Consider the following 17,656-nt stretch of genomic DNA (forward strand, 5'->3'; position numbering starts at 1 on the left):
AAATTAGCCGGCCAGGCGCAGTGGCTCACACCTGTAATCCCAGCGCTTTGGGAGGCCAAGGCAGGCAGATCACAAGGTCAGTAGATAGACACCATCCTGGCCAACATGGTGAAACCCCATCTCTACCAAAAGTACAAAAACATTAGCTGGGCATGGTGGCGTGCACCTGTAGTCCCAGCTGCTCAGGAGGCTGAGGCGGGAGAATTGCTTGAACCTAGGAGGCGGAGGTTGCAGTGAGCCAAGATTGCACCACTGCACTCCAGCCTGGCAACAGAGAGAGACTCCGTCTATATTATAGGCTCATGCCTATAATCCCAGCACTTTGGGAGGCCGAGGCGGGCAGATCACCTGAGGTCAGGAGTTCAAGACCAGCCTGACCAATATGGTGAAATCCTGTCTCTACTGAAAATACAAAAATAAGCTGGGCGTGGTAGTCCCAGCTACTTGGGAGGCTGAGGCAGGAGAATCGCTTGAACCCAGGAGGCGGACGTTGCAAGGAGCTGAGATTATGCCACTGCACTCCAGCCTGGGCGACAGAGTAAGACTCCGTCTCAAAAAAAAAAAAAAAAATTAAGTGTGCTATCTTAGTGTCTTGTTATTATGTCCTAACAGCCATACACAACTTCTTAGAAGGATATCCTATGGTGCCTGTGTTGAGTCTCTAGGCTTAATCTAATGGCTCTTTAGCTGATGATCACTTTGTGATGGAGTGCCGTGTGTTGAATTACTCCTCTCCCCTACTTCCTCCTCCTATTCCTATCCTAAAATTAATAAGACATTGTGCCTATTTTTCATCCTCTAGGATAGTTAGTGTCATTGTTAAAGACTTCGGATATAACTCCTACCTAGGTCCCTCAAACCAATAGTTTGAGAAACTACTATCAATTCAGGTATAGTGTATTAATTTTCCGATCAATAGGTGGTACTAGCTGAAGCATATACTAAAAGATATGTCAGGGCTGAACAATTTGAGACTTTTGTAAATCATGATTTATCTCTATTTTGTTTCTAAAATCCAAATATTAATCAAGTTTTATACCACTCTTTGATCAGAAGTATTTAGAACTAAAAGTCAACTTATCGAGCTTAAAGCCATAGGGTTACACTATGAAATTTAACATACTTGGGAAATGCAAATTTATGGATAGATTTTCTTTATTAATGGCTACTAATAATGGCCTGTAATCAAAGTAAAACCTTTAGCAAATAATTACCAACTTAATTGCTGTATAAATAGGGTAATTCTTGAATTTCTAATTGTCTTTCCTGCTGAACCTTAACGTCAAGATAAATTATCTTAGTAGTAAGTTTGTTTCCTTACATGTAGATATAATTTACATTAATTGAAAGTGATTTTTCATCATTTATAGACTAACCTCTCCCAACTCTTTGTATAAATATGAAAATATCTCTGCACTAGGCAAAAAAAGGTCATCCTTAGATTAGGGCCTTGAGTATGGACTATCCCAAGGTTACTATTAGAAGTCAGATTTGAAATCTAAGTAACTTCCCTCATTCTCTCTTCAAATTCTCAGATACCAATTTGCTTCAAAAGATAGAGTGGACTTTTAAAATGAGTAATTAATATTATTTTCAGGAATTGAGTTTTCTTGGTATACTAGGTACGATTTTTAGTACATACCAAATCCCTCAATCTGCTATGTTAAAATACAGATTTCCTAAGTGTGAATATTGTCACTTCTTTAATTTGGATTAACTATCTTTGTTGTTTGACAGTGAACACCTCCAAGTAGAATCGAAGGGAAGTGAGAGTAAAACCAGTAATAAAGGAACTTGTACACTTTCCATTATCTTTCTTCTCAGGAATGGTTTATGGCACTGGCACCAGCAGTTTTGTCTAGATGCGGTAACCTTCTCTTCTTCCCATTATGTTCCTGCCCTATCATTATTTTCCACACTATTCTAAGCTAAAGGATGACTGAGTCGGTCTGTCTTTATCCCATCTTATTTGTTGTGTGCCAAGCCTCTGCAGTGCTCTCCTAAGCCAGTCTGTCCTGTGCTGACCTTGTTTTTGAAAACTCTGAGAACAACACTATTCATAGTCCTATCATCCTTGCCTCACCCAAGTAACATACAGCCCTGTTGCCTCGAGTCCTCTCTGCCTCTCTGCTTTCCCCAGATTGAGTATAATAAAACATCTAAATAATCATAAGCATTGCATGGAAAGTTTCTTTGAAAAATTGTGGATCATTCCAGAGATGTAAAATGTGCTGTGGTGAAAAGTTGAATTTTGCACATTGCGGCTTTAGAATTCTGCCTCTTACCTAAGAAAATGGTGCAGCATAAAAAAATAATAATAATAGAATTCTGCCTCACAGTCTAGGTGTGTGATTTAATTTCTTTCATTTTAAGACTTTGCTTTGTTCCTAGCCCTTGTGGTAGCTGTTCTGCGCTTCATACAACTGAAACCGAAGGTTTTAAACCCGTGGCTGAATATTAGTGGATTGGTGGCTCTGTGTCTGGCTTCCTTCGGAATGACCTTACTTGGTAATTTTCAGGTACTTGATTTGGCCTTTTTCACCTCCCTCTGACACTGGTAAGACCTTCACTTCTGAGACTATCAAAGCTATTGAGGTATAATCACCATATGGCCCATATAATTCTGCACAAACTTTTTTTAAAAACTAGGACTCTTTTCCATGGCAACTCGGAGGCGTTCAGCTGCTTCAAGATGAAGCTGAACGTTTCCTTCCTAGCCACTGGCTGCCAGAAACTCATTAAAGTGGAAGATGAACGCAAACTTCGTACTTTTTATGAGAAGCATATGGCCACAGAAGTTGCTCCTTATGCTCTGGGTGAAGAATGGAAGGGTTATGTGGTCCGAATCAGTGGTGGGAACAACAAACAAGGTTTCTTGTTTGTGGGTGGAAACAACAAGCAGAGTATCCTGACCCATGGCCATGCCCGCCTGCCTGTTACATTCCTGTTACAGACCAAGGAAAGCTGGAGAAAGAAAGAGAAAATTAGTTCATGGTTGCATTGTGGATGCCAATCTGAGCGTTCTCAACTTTGTTATTGTGAAAAAAAGAGAGAAGGCTATACCTGGACTGACTGATACTAGGGTGCCTCGTCACCTGAGGCCTAAAAGAGCTAGCAGAATCCGCAGAATTTTCTTTTCTTTTCTTTTTTGAGACGGAGTCTCGCTCTGTCGCCCAGGCTGGAGTGCAGTGGCGAGATCTCAGCTTACTGCAACCTCCGCCTCCTGGGTTCAAGTAATTCTCCTGCCTCAGCCTCCTGAGTAGCTGGGACCACGGGGCATGCCACCACGCCCAGCTAAATTTTTGTATTTTTAGTAGAGACGGGGTTTCACAATGTTAGCCAGGATGGTCTTGATCTCCTAACCTCGCGACCTGCCCGCCTCAGCCTCCCAAGTTGCTGGGATTACAGGCCTGAGCCACCGCGCCTGGTCAAACTTTTCAGTGTCTCTAAAGAAGATGATGTCTGCCAGTATGTTGTAAGAAAGCCCTTAAACAAAGAAGGTAAGAAACCTAGGACCAAAGCACCCAAGATTCGGCGTCTTGTTACTCCACGTGTCCTGCAGCACAAACGGCAGCCTATTGCTCTGAAGAAGCAGTGTACTAAGAAAAATAGGGAAGAGGCTGCAGAATATGCTAAACTTTCGGCCCAGAGAATGAAGGAGGCTAAAGAGAAGCGCAAGGAACAAGTTGTGAAGAGACGCAGACTTTCCTCTCTGCGAGCTTCTGCTTCTAAGTCTGAATCTAGTCAGGAAAAAGATTTTTTGAGTAACAAATAAGATGAGACTCACACACAAAAAAAAAAAAAAATTAGGAACATTGGTTCCTAATATGCACAGTTTCTCCGGAGTTCGACCTTTCTAGTCTCTCAGCCTGGTCTTCCTGAGTTCTCTTAAACGTGCGAGGGTGTTAAATATGCCTATGAAATACAGTGTGGCTACTGAGAAAAGCAGCTACTAGAACAGCTGTATATTTTCTACAGAGGATTTCCAAGTGGTTTATACTTTTTTTCATAACAAATTGGATCCTAATGTACCTTTCTAGCAAACCAATAGGATCATTAGCTTTCTATAACTAAACACCAAACATCCTTACTGGATAAAAGGATGCTTTTCAGATTAGCAAATTTATGTGGAAGTCAAATTTGAAAGCCCAGAATTTCTCCAGAACACTTATGACTTGTATAAAGATATACTACTCCTAACTCTTCTTCCTAGAAATTCAGAAGCCCAAGGTCACAACCTTTAAGCATAATTTTCCTTGCCAGTACGATTACCCAACTCTTGACAAGAATGACTTTATTTGTAAAATAGACAAGGAAACCTCTGTACTATGACAGTGGTTGACTGATTTCCCTCCCTCCCCACCAACCTCCAACCTATGCTATTTCTACTACAGCTAGAAACTTCCTCCTTGAGGGCAAACACTGATCCTGACACTCTTCCCCCTGTCTATTGAATGAAACCCCAAATGACATAGGCATTCAAGACCGTCAGCATTCTATTGTTCATTTAGTAATGTTCGTAATGAAAATAGTAGTGGATTTTCTAAGGCCATTTCTTGTCCTACCCTCAGCACTGCTGATTCATTAAACCAGGGTCACTCATTCCCAAAGACTTCCCCTGGCACATAGTAGCAACCCAGTAAGTATTTTTTGCTTGGTGAGTTGTAAATGGGCAATCCCACCAATTCCTCTAACTATTCTATCTCCCATCTATATCCAGCTAGGCAACCAGAAAGCTGCATTCTTGGATTATATTGGCTGAGGCAGTGATTACCAGGAGAATATTTGAGAGTTTATCCTGTTAAGATCCAAAATGTAAGGCATGGGGCATGTTAACTGAAATTTTGGTGGGAGTCTTTCCCCCACCTGCTGGCCTGTGCTGAGGGTACAGGCATGCTGTAAAGTGCTCAATCACTATTGTTTCTCTTGACCAGGGCTTTGATGAGTTACTAAGAACACATTTTGTTCTTTACAAAAGTCCTAGAAAAATCCCCAAGATTGGGTGGCTTTGGTGAATCACAAATACTCAAGACCATGAATGTTGACACTACTTATGAAGAACGTTTGCTGGAATATAACAGAATACATGAGAAATGACAAATTAGTTTCCCATGGAGAAACCAGGTGGCTAGTATATGGGATGGGAGACAGACTTTTCAATCTATCCCTCATTATAATTTTTTTAAGTTTAACTATGTAACTATATTATCTTTTTTTAAAGATTAAAAATAATAAATTAATAGATTTATATAACATGGAAAACCAATTTTCTAAAAGCAAAATTTGATTTCAGGTATCATTATTTTAAGTAATTTTGAAAATATATCTTTTGAACTGTGAGAGAAAACATGGCTTCTTCCAAAAAAGAGGTAAAAATCCTACAGCCAAATACAATAGAAAAAATTGTAAAAGGAAAGTAATATTGTTTTGATGCAACCCTTATGAACAATGTCAAACAGCAAAACAGCTGAAGGCAATAGCAATTCAAAAAAATAATACTTTCACAATGGGTTTAAAAGCTATGTCTTCAACAATAGATTTTACTTTCTTATATGTGCAATTAAAAAATATATGTTGAAGAAAAGGAAAAGGAAGAAAATTTTTAAAAAATATGTAAATACATAGTGAACTTTTATCATACCACCATACTCTAGCCTGGGCAACAGAGCAAGACCCCACCTCAAATACATATATATATATATATATATACAAACATATACGCTAGGTTTGGTGAAGACGTGGATAGACTTTGTTTTTTTTTTTTTTTTTGGAGAAATGGATAGTCTTGGTGAAGTATGATTGACTGAAAAAATTATGATCTAATGGTGATAATCTGAAAAAAAATATATTTACATGTGTATATATGTATATATACACATGAAAATATAAAAAAGTGATGGGTATATTTTTTAAATATCAGTGGGTAATGATTTGGGGAGTTTACATCTATAACCGCCAATGGCAATAACCTAAACGGGAGTCCTCTATAAAAGCCTTGAGTATGAATCTTCAAATACCGTTGTCCTACTGTGGGTCTCTATATGTGGCAAAAGCTCATAGGTGACAGTTTTTCTTATTACTATGGGAAAATAAAACTAAAAAAAATTCTCATTAACAATGAATTAGGGCTGGGTGTGGTGGCTCACGCCTGTAATCCCAACACTTTGGGAGGCCGAGGCAGGTGGATCATCTGAGGTTGGGAGTTTGAGATCAGCGTGGTCAACATGGTGAAGCCCGTTTCCACTAAAATACAAAAATTAGCTGGGCATGGCGGCATATGCCTGTAATCCCAGCTACTTGGGAGGCTGAGACATGAGAATTGCTTGAACCCAAGAGTCTGAGGTTGCAGCGAGTGGAGATCGCACTACTGCACTCCAGCCTGGGTGACAGAGTAAGACTGTCTCAAACAAACAAACAACAACAACAACAACAAAAACCAATTATTTAGGCCAGGCACCATGGTGGCTCACGCCTGTAATCCCAGCACTTTGGGAGGCTGAGGGAGGAGAATCGCTTGAACCCAGGAGGCAGAGATTGCAGTGAACCGAAATCATGTCACTGCACTCCAGCCTGGGCGACAGAGCACTCCGTCTCAAAAAAAACAAACAAACAATGAATTAGTCACATTACATAGACGGGCCAGTTTTGCAAGAGTGAAGAACAGAGCTTAAAGGGTTTTAGTTGTCTGTGCCAATTAAATATTGACTTCCCTAGAATTGGCTGTCCTCCATCAGTAAATATATATTGGCCAGGATTGATGGCTCACGCCTGTAATCTCAGCACTTTGGGAGGCTGAGGCAGGAGGATTACTTGAGTTCAGAAGTTCATGACCAGTCTGGGCAACATAGGGAGACACCATCTCTATAAAAATAAAAAAATAAAAAATTAGCGCTCTCCTCCTGCTGCCAAAGGTGCTGAAAGGAAAGAAGGCCAAAGTGAAGAAGGTGGCTCTGGCCCCTGCTGTCGTGAAGAAGCAGGAGGCCAAGAAAGTGGTGAATCCCTGGTTTGAGAAAAGGCCTAAGAATTTTGGCACCGGACAGGACATCCAGCCCAAAAGTGACCTCACTCGCTTTGTGAAATTGCCCCGCTATATCAGGTTGCAGCGGCAGACAGCCATCCTCTATAAGCAGCTGCGATTAACCTCTGTAAGTGCTTCCTGCGATTAACCTCTGTAATTGCTTCCTGCAATTAACCAGTTCACCCAGGCCCTGGACGGCCAAGCAGCTACTCAGCTGCTTAAGCTAGCCCACAGGTACAGACCAGAGACAAAGCAAGAGAAGAAGCAGAAGCTGTTGGCCAGGGCTGAGAAGAAAGCTGCCTGCAAAGAGGACGTCCCCACTAAGAGACCACCTGCCCTTCGAGCAGGAGTTAACACTGTCACCACCTTGGTGGAAAGCAAAAAGGCTCAGCTGGTGGTGATTGCACACGATGTGGATCCCATCAAGCAACAGTTGTCTTCCTGCCTGCCCTGTGTCGTAAAATGGGAGTCTCTTGCTGCATTATCAAGAGGAAGGCAAGACTGGGACGTCTAGTCCACAGGAAGACCTGCACCACTGTCGTCTTCATACAGGTTAACCTGAAAGACAAAGGAGCTTTGGCTAAGCTGGTGGAAGCTATCAGGACCAATTACAGCAACAGATGCAATGAGATCCGCCGTCACTGGGGAGGCCATGTCCTGGGTCCCAAGTCTGTGGCTCACATTGCTAAGCTCAAAAAGGCAAAGGCTAAAGAACTTGCCACCAAGCTGGGTTAAATGTACACTGTTGAGTTTTCTGTACATAAAAAAACAAAGTAATACAAATTTTCCTTCAAAACAAAAAAATCAGCCAGGCATGGTGGCATGCACCTGTGGTCCCAGCTACTCCAGAGGCTGAGGTGGGAGGATCGCTTTGAGCCAGGGATCCGTGATCATGCCACTGTATTTCAGCCTGGGAGACAGAGTAAAGACGCTGTCTCAAAACAAACAAACAAACAAACAACAACAACAACCAAAAATCATGTCCAAATCCCTGGTCTAATTTTCTTATCCTGGAAAAGTTTGGGGTGTATGCTTGTAGAAACATTTCTTTTTCTGTAACTCTCCTGCTGTTTTCTTTTACTTTTTCTACACAAATGTTTTTAAGGGTTGGGGGTATTATTTATTTCCTTCATCCCCTCAGAGTTCAAACCATTTGAGAATAGAACAAAGAGCTAATCTTTCTACATCCCATTATTGGGATATTTCTTTTCCTATCTTTTCCCCTCATATATTTCTTCAACTTGCCTGTCTTCTTTGCTGAATGGGCCTTCATGTGTCATTATCCATTCATCCCTAAGCTCACGAATGATGAAGAAATCCATAACGTCGGAACTTCCTTGACCTTTGGATTTGGCACATTGACCTGCTGGATCCAGGCTGCGCTGACACTCAAGGTCAACATCAAGAATGAAGGACGGAGAGTTGGAATTCCACGGGTTATTCTGTCAGCATCTATCACTCTCTGTGTGGTCCTCTGTATCCTTTGAATGTGAAAAGCTTCTTTTGCCAGTCAGATGAAAACAAGTAGGTTGTCTCTGTAGAAGAACCCAGTGGGTTAGGATATTCTGCCAGATCTTCTCAGAATCTTAAGGCAAAGGTAAATGAGTATAAAAACGAAAACCCTCAGACCAATTTTTCATGCCAAAGGGGAGATGGAGAAATAAAAATAAAGCAAGGTCTGCCCTCTCCAGATTGTTTCAATCTGCAGGAATGGTGTCATACATTCTCCTTTCACTAATGATGTAAAAGTTCTATTTGTGAAAATCAGAGAACGCATAGCCAAAACAGAATTGTCATTTTTTTCCTCTAGCTTAAAAAATGCATTTGTGACTTTATTAATGGCCCTGTTATTTCATTTCATTTATTAGCTCTGAAATGAATTTCAGAGGACCAATACATTTATATCTTTCAGGAAAATAATGAAGCTTTTCTGGAAGACAAATTCAAGCACTAGATTAACGCTGCATGTGTAGTTTTCCTCAAATATTTGAGGTTTTGGGGTGCTATTCATTTCCCTTCCTCCGCTCAGAGTTTGAACCAATTGAGAATAGATGCTAGGAGCCAGATGGGGATGGAGAAATCAGCCTTTATCCTAGTAAACCTGGAAAGGAAAATGCTGCAGGTCTCCTCTCTCACACCTTGGAATTCAACTTAACCACCCAGTAGCAAGCAATGAAACCAGGGAAAGGCAGAGGAGAGCACCTCACTCCGCTTAGCCCCACACAGATCCCAAAGAGAGTCTAGCTTAGGATGGAGTGTAGTGACCTCACCTACTGGTAGTGTGGCCCAATAGAAGCCTGCCAGTTCCCATCCCACCAATCAGATCAGTCACTCATTCCATGAAGTGGAGTAATCAGAAGCGTTCGACACTTTGGGAGGGGGAGGCAGGAGGATCGCTTGAAGCCAGGAGCTCAAGATCCACCTGGACAACAAAGGGAGACCCTGTCTCTACAAAAAAAAAAAAAAAAAAAATCTAAAAATCAGCTGGGTGTTGTGGCGAGCACCTGTAGTCTCAGCTACTGGGGAGGCTGAGGTGGGCTTGCTTGAGCCCAGGAGTTTGAGGCTGCAGCGAGCTAAGATCAACTCTGTCTCTAACAATAAATAAATAAATGATAAAGGCCTGGTGCTGTGGCTCATGCTGTAATCCTAGCACTTTGGGACGCTGAGGCAGGAGGATTGCTTAAGCCCAGGAGTTCAAGACCAGCCTGGGCAAGACAGCAAAACCTGGTCTCTATAAAAATTTGTTTTAGAAAAATTAGCAGGGTGTGGTGGTGTGCACCTATAGTCCAAGCTACTTGGGAGGCTTGGGGGGAGGATCACTTGATCCCAGGAATTTGAGGCTGCAGTGAGCTGTGATCATGCCACTGCAATCCAGCCTGGGTGACAGAGTGAGACCCTGACTCAAAAAATAAAATAAAAGGCAAAAATAAAAGAAGTGTTCACTCCAGTAAGGCCCTCCTCAGGAAACCAGAGAAAGGAATCAAGGTTCCTAAAGGGTAGATTGTACAGAAAATGCAATTACACATCTTCAGTCGTAATAATCACCAATTTTTAGACAGTGTGCTAGGCATTATTCTAAGTACTTTAAATGTATCAACTGTTTTTATCCTCACTTAACATGTAAGAACAGTGAATCACAGAGAAGTTTAATTTGCCTAAGATCACACAGATAATGTGTGGTGGATCAAGATTTAAACTCAGGCTCAGCTCTTGCACTCTTAACCACTACAGGACCCCACCTTAGAGAAAGTAGCTTTAGAATGAAACAATGGCATTTGCAGCAACCTGGTTGGAATTGGAGACCATTATTCTAAGTGAAGTAACTCGGGAATGAAAAACCAAACATCCTATGGTCTCACTTATAAGTGGGAGCTAAGCTGTGAGGACACAAAGGCATAAGAATGACGCAGTGGACTTTGGGGACTCAGGGGAAAGGATGGGAGGGAGCTGAGGGATAAAAGACTACAAATTGGGTGCACTATACACTGCTTGGGTGGTGGATGCACCAAAATCCCAGAAATCATCACTGAAGAACTTATTCATGCAACCAAACACCAGCTGCTCCCCAAAATCCTATTGAAATATAAATAAATAAATAAATAAATAGTTCAAAAATAGGTAGAAAAAAATAAAGTATATCAATTAAAAAAGAGAGAGAGAAAGTAGCTTTAAAATATGAATAGAAGCAGACCCTAAGATGAGGAGGGAAAGAATAAAGTATGAAAACACACAGTTCAGAGCCCCTTCTCTAGTTAGTGGAGTATTTGGACTATTTATTTTGTCTTCATTCACAAATTCCCGTTCCACCATTTTGCTGATTTTCCAAAGTTCTACAGTCACATTAGATAGAGAACGTTTAAGGACTTAAGTTCAAGCCAAAAAACTTGGTTCTTGCTAGCAACCTAATAAATACTTTATGAACAAAAAGATCAAAACTCTGCCAATATAAGATATAAGGAGATATGCTTTCTCCATTAATTTAAGTAATAAGTTAATATTGCTTTGGCAATATTTTGCACCCTTGTTCAGAAGAATGTGCAGAATTTAAGTCATTCCGAGATGTTTTTTGTGATTTAAGACAGGGTCTCATTCTGTTGCCTAGGCTGGAGTGCAGGGGCATGATATTGGCTCACTGCAACCTCCGCCTCCTGGGTTCAAGCCATCCTGCCATCTCAGCCTCGAGAGTAGCTAGGATTACAGGCACACACCAAAACACCCGGCTAATTTTTGTAGTTTTAATAGAGACGTGGTTTTGCCATGTTGCCCAGGCTGGTCTCGAACTACTGGGCTCAAGTGATATGCACTCCTCGGCCTCCCAAAGTGTTGGGATTACAGGCGTGAGCCACTTTGCCTGGCCTATCCCAAGCTTTGAGCTTTCACCAAATGATTCTGATTCATGCTCTTTCTGAACACGTGCAATCTTTTTTTTTTTCTTTGGTTCTCAGGTGAATGGATGAAGGCCCAGTTAGCAGAGCAAAGTTTGGCTGAAGTAATTTCACATTCTTGCTCTCTGAAAATTTCCCAATTTCAGGTCTAATTTCAGAAGATAGAACTAATTCTAAGGAGACATTTCTGATCTTTCTAAGTAAATGCATCTAGTTCCTCAGACACTTGGCCTTTCACTAAAGCATGCTATGAACTTTTTAGCCTTCTTCCCAGCTCCGCCCTCCATTTATTCTGTTGTGTATATACAGATACAGATACACACAACACACACACACACACACACTCCATATATATATCCAGGCATAAGAGTCTCATCTGTTTTTCTTTTTTTAATGATGAGGCCTTGCCGTCACCCTAGCTAGAGAGCAGTGGTGCAGTCGTAGCTCACTGCAACCTCAAACTCCTGGGCTCAAGTGATCTTCCCACCTCAGCATTCCAAAGCACTGGGATTACAGGCATGAGCTACCCCACCTGGCCTCATCTGTTTATCATACAAGTTTAGATATGATATGATACGAGGAATGAAACTAGTCTATACAGTATTGTCTGAAAGACAATAGTGAAAATTAGAAGAGACAGACGGGCCAGCCACTCAGACACTGTTAGTAGCACTGCAGAGCCAAACACAACTTACATGTCGGTAGTTAGTAATTTGATATGTTCAAAATTATTTCTGCAGATATAACGATAACTATGAATTCATAGTCATTTGCAGTGCTTTCTTCTTTTTTTTTTTAAGATGGAGTCTCACTCTGTCCCCCAGCCTGGAGTGCAGTGGCCAGTCTCGGCTCACCATTTGCAGTGATTTTTTTTGAAATAGCTTAATTTTTCTGGCCAACTAATTACTTTGGAATTGTAATCCTTTTCCTAATCTCCCAGTTTCATAAGCAGCTACAGAGTACGGCTATTGAATACATGGCACAGGAGTTAGAGTGCCTGTTTGAGCCCCGCTCAGCCAATTAATACCTGTGTAACCTCAGGCAAGTTACTTACCCGTTTGGTCTCAGTTTCCCTATTTTTAAACAAACTGACAATTATTTGGATAAGAGAGTATTTAAGGGCAAATAGAACATGTAAAAATGAGAAACAAAAACAACGATAACAGGATTGTTGTGAGGATTAAGTGATACTATCCATGAAAGCACCTAAAAGCATGTCTACCACCACATAGGAGCTCAATAATGTGAGCTTATTATTCATATAGATTTTCGTGTTCAACAAGCTCTAGCAGGCTACCAGTTTTGCTAGTGATGAGGAGAGCCAGACTTTTCCTATAATCTGTCTCTGCCCTGAAAAGATTCCAGTTTTAATGTGGCTGATGAGGGTATTTTCCTTGACTGCTTCTCCCCAGACTTCATCCTCATGGCCCAGAGCATCCACATGTACGCAGCCAGGGTCCAGTGGGGCCTGGTCATGTGCTTCCTGTCTTATTTTGGCACCTTTGCCGTGGAGTTCCGGCATTACCGCTATGAGATTGTTTGCTCTGAGTACCAGGAGAATTTCCTAAGCTTCTCAGAAAGCCTGTCAGAAGCTTCTGAATATCAGACTGACCAGGTGTAACCCATCAGTTTTAACTTGCTGGTGAGGTGGGTGTGACAGTGGGGGAGGGGCCAGTAGGACACACTCACGGGACTTGACACAGAACCTCATTTCTCTCTCTCTCTCACACACACACACACACACACACACACACAAAATCATGGCCACATTTGCCAAATGAGCTTTTCAGGGCGAGTTATTTCTTTAATGAAAAAGCACAAGCCCTTATGTGTCAAAATACACGTTGTTACACTGAAAATATATGCACGACAGAGCAAGAAGCTAGTGCATGATCACGTCTTATCCATCCCCTTCCCAGCACTTCCTCCTCTTCCCATTCTCTCCATATGTCTCAAGCACCCTACCAAGTAGGGCAGGCCAAATGTTCCTTGGGAGTGATGCCAACTCCCGACGTTGCCTTCAGGTCCAAAGGGCTTGGAACCAGCTCGTGAGAAAGTTCTGAATCTGGAGCTAATATTCTTGAATGGATAATAGTGTATCATCGAATAGGATGGAAATTGTATTGAGATGTGACCCTGTGTCGCCTGTAGAAAGGCATGGTGAGGAGAACTTTCCCACGAAAGCCCCCTTCATCGTTGTTCAGTGGTCGGCTACGTAGAGCCCAGGAGAGACATATGCCACAGACTATGAGAGCAAAGCTCGCCATCGTGATCTGGACTTGATGCACTGTGACTGAGAATGATTTCCAAATGTGAATATGTGTAGGGACGTGGTCTGCCAGGCCCGGAACAAGATGGGGGCAGTGAAGGTATGGTTTAGTGTTTGCTTTCATAGTATGCCATGTACAATGTTTTATATTTCATAGTTTATTTTTCTTTTAAGTAACTACCATGAGTCTCTCTAAGCCTCATGGACAAAGATGTAGACCAAATGCAAGAGCTGAGCTTGCTTTGGGTTCAACCATGATCAAAGAAAAACTGAGGTCACCTGCAGGCTTACATTGGTAGCTAAGAAAATATCACAGAAAAATGGAAAGAAATACGGATGTGCAGAGGTAATAAAAAGAGCTGCTGCTGGACATTTATCAAAGATAGGCACCTTACAGTATCTTGTTGCAAGTCCAAATCAAGGGAGACTTCGTTAATATGTATCTTTTGCTCAAATTTAGTAGGATTTTTTTTTTTTTTTTTTGATTAAGGGCTTTTCAAATTTGGAATTTGTAGAAGCCAATTAAAAGATACCCTTCCTAAAAACCAAATTGACACAGCTGGCCACCCTGCTAGCCAACCCACAATTCCCAGTTCCCACCTGCTGAGAGTTCAGAACTCAGACTGTAGATGTGGGCTTTTGAGACTGTGCTTCATGAAGAAGAGCAGAATTCCAAATTCAAACTGTGTTGGAGTGAGCCAAGTGGACAGACCCTCCACGAGTGCACTTTCTTTCAAGAAATCCCCAGATTTACCCCATAGAAGTCTGGGATTACCTGGAATATAATACGAAAAACATTTTTTAGGCTGGGCTTGGGGCTCACGCCTATAATCCCAACACTTTGGGAGGCCAAGGCAGGCGGATCACCTGAGGTCGGGAGCTCGAGACCAGTCTGACCAACGTGTCAAGAAACCCCATCTCTACTAAAAAAAAAAAAAAAAAAAAAAAAAAAATTAGCCTGGCGTGGTGGCGCATGCCTGCAGTCCCAGCTATTCAGGAGGTGGAGGCAGGAGAATCACTTGAACTCAGGAGGCAGAGGTGGTGAGCCGAGATCATGCCATTGCACTCCAGCCTGGGCAACAAGAGCAAAACTCCGTCTCAAAAAAAAAAAAACAAAGAAAACATTTTTTAATTCAACCCAAAGTCTGAACTTCTTGAGGAAAAGGTCAATGTCTTTTCATCTCTGTATTTTTCCCCACCTCTTAGCACAGTGCCTGGCACATATTAGGTGCTCAATAAATGTCTGTTGAATAGAATTATTGATAATTTAAGAGTAGGAAAGGGCCGGGCGCAGTGGCTCACGCTTGTAATCCCAGCACTTTGGGAGGCCAAGGCGGGTGGATCACGAGGTCAGGAGATCGAGACCACAGTGAAACCCCGTCTCTACTAAAAATACAAAAAATTAGCCGGGCGTGGTGGCGGGCGCCTGTAGTCCCAGCTACTCGGAGAGGCTGAGGCAGGAGAATGGCGTGAACCCGGGAGGCGGAGCTTGCAGTGAGCTGAGATTGCGCCACTGCACTCCAGCCTGGGCGACAGAGCGAGACTCCATCTCAAAAAAAAAAAAAAAAGAGTAGGAAAAAGGAGTGTCAGAGAGAGACTCAAAGATGAGTGAGAGAGCATGGAAGATGGCTGTTTCATGTGAGACAGGAATGGAAGAAGTCATGAATAGGGATCAGATGGGGGAGTGAGAATCCCTGTAAGTAAAATGTGAGGAAAAGAACAAGCTGAGAACAAGATTCTCCTGTCAAAAAGGCGTCTTACTGTAAATAGTCCAAGGTGACATTTGTTAGTTTTGAATACTGCTTTTGGTTTTCTTTTTTTCATTTTTATATTTTAAAATTTTTATCAAAGAATAAAGACTTACGTAGTTTTCTTTTATTCTACACAATCCAAATTAAACAGCTTTTGGTGATGCAATTGTACACTTTCTTAAGAATATATCTAATACCACATTTTAGCAGAACCAAGCAATGACTGACATTATTCATTGGGATCTGGCCACTAAATAAAATTCTTTTATGCATAATTGTTATTTCTTTGCCTCTTACACCACTATTTCTTCTCTAATATTAAAACGTGTGAAAACCCAGTCAGATATTATGTTAAAAATGAACTTAAGTATTATATTGGTAGGGTGTTTTCCAACACCATCAACCAATTCTCTGATTCTTCCTGACACCAATTGGTATCTGCAATTCAATTCTGACACTAACTACCCGGAGTTAGTGTCAGATTCCACAGGTTTAAGGGCTGAGTCCCACAAGACTGCCTCACTTCCACTGCCAGTCACAAATACTGGGTCCACAGGTGACCCTCACTTCTGTCCATATTGGCTACAAAGTCAAAGGGGCTCCCACACACTGCCCGCTTAAGATTCAAATAATTTGCTAGAACAGCTCACAGAACTCAGGAAAATCCTTACATTTGCAGGTTTATGATGAAGGCTACAACTTAGGAAGAGCCAAATTGAAAAGAAGCATAGGGCAAGGCATGGGGAGGTGCCTGGAGCTCCACGCCTGCCGAGAGTGCATAATCCTCCCAGCACCTCGCTGTGTTCGTCTACCTGGGAGCTCTCCAAATCTTACCATTCAAGAATTTATTTTATGGAGCTGGATCTCCAGACGCCCTCTCTCCCCAAAGCTCAAAGGTCAGGAGGTGTTTCTGCTGACCAGCCTGAGCCTGAGGTTATCCAGGGGCCCCACCTTAAGTGACCTCATTAGCATAAACTCAAGTGTGATCAAAAGGGGCTCATTATGTAGAACAAAAGACATCTCTCTAAGTAAATTTCAAAGGTTTTAGAAGTTCTATGCAGGAACTGGGGACAAGGACCAAATATAGCCATCCACCCACAGCAATGTTTCAGTCAAAAATGCACTGCATAGAAGGCAGTGGTCCCATAAGGTGGCTCATGCCTGTAATCCCAGCACTTTGGGAGACCGAGGCAGGCGGATCACCTGAGGTCACGAGTTCGAGACCAGCCTGGTCAACATGGTGAAACCCTGTCTCTACTAAAACATACAAAAATCAGCTGGGCGTGGTGGTGCATGCCTGTGATCCCAGCTACTTGAGGCAGAGGCTGAGGCAGGAGAATCACTTGAACCCAGGAGGCGGAGGTTGCGGTGAACTGGGATCACACTACTGCAGCACTCCAGCCTGGGAGAAAGAGCGAGACTCCATTCCAAAAAAAAAAAAAAAAGGCGAGCTTACAATGAGGTCAAGTTTTATCATCTATGTTATTTGCTGGATTTTCTCTATCCCTGGTGTGGAAAAGTCAAATTTCGTATCCTGAAATGTATAATCTACTGGTTATCAATGGAGACTGGAGACCACTGTTTATATTATTTTTGTATTTAGGCATTGCGTCCTCAGGATAGGTTAGGTTTTGCTGTCCCAACATAAAACTAATAAAACTAAAGTTTATTTCTCATACTAGATGTCTATCCAAGTTCAGCAGGGGGTTCTGCTCATTGTAACAACTCCGACCTTGGCTGATAGACGGTTCCTCTCGGCACATGCTCTCACAGTCGCTCACTGCCAAGGAAATGTGGCAGACTGCTCCCTGGCTCTCAGAGCTCCTGCCAGGAATGGCGAATGTTACTTAGCTTACATTTCACTGGCTAAGGAAACCGAGTGGCCTTCTCTAAGCATGGCACTCCTACCATGTGCCCACAATGGGAGATGCGTTTGTGAACAGCCCAGTAACCACCACAGGATCCCCCACTTCTTTAGTCATTGTCATTCCTTTGAGGTGAAGTTCCAAAGAATCATTAGAGAAGCCATCATAGTTCAGAAAGAGAGGAAAGGGACCATCTGCGGGGTTGGCACTATTTGATTCTCAGTGCTTTTCTTACCATATACCTAGATCGATAAGCAACACTTCACAATTTGATCACCCCCTTGCCACCTCTCTGCTTAAAACATTTTTACTTGGCTCTCAGAATATTGTGCCCTTTTAATTTGCCTCCTGCTTCTCTCTCCACCCAA

General features: G+C 42.1%; 1 protein-coding gene and 2 pseudogenes across 3 annotated transcripts in view; all 3 read left to right on the forward strand.

Moving 5' to 3' along the window:
• The window catches only part of TMEM150C (transmembrane protein 150C), an 81,636-nt gene extending 65,938 nt beyond the window's left edge, over positions 1 to 15,698 (forward strand). For all 3 annotated transcript variants that reach the window (XM_055297188.2, XM_055297189.2, XM_063610331.1), the window contains exons 6-8: positions 2,392 to 2,519; positions 8,317 to 8,494; positions 12,816 to 15,698. In XM_055297188.2, coding sequence (XP_055153163.1) covers positions 2,392 to 2,519; positions 8,317 to 8,494; positions 12,816 to 13,024 — 515 coding nt within the window. In that variant the 3' untranslated portion in view covers positions 13,025 to 15,698. The remainder of the gene's footprint in view (positions 1 to 2,391; positions 2,520 to 8,316; positions 8,495 to 12,815) is intronic.
• LOC129492189 (small ribosomal subunit protein eS6-like) lies at positions 2,594 to 4,456 on the forward strand (annotated as a pseudogene).
• LOC129491917 (large ribosomal subunit protein eL8-like) lies at positions 5,349 to 8,300 on the forward strand (annotated as a pseudogene).
• Positions 15,699 to 17,656: the final 1,958 nt, after the last annotated feature.

The sequence above is a fragment of the Symphalangus syndactylus genome, chromosome 10 (assembly GCF_028878055.3).
Source record: "Symphalangus syndactylus isolate Jambi chromosome 10, NHGRI_mSymSyn1-v2.1_pri, whole genome shotgun sequence".
Lineage (NCBI taxonomy): Eukaryota > Metazoa > Chordata > Mammalia > Primates > Hylobatidae > Symphalangus > Symphalangus syndactylus.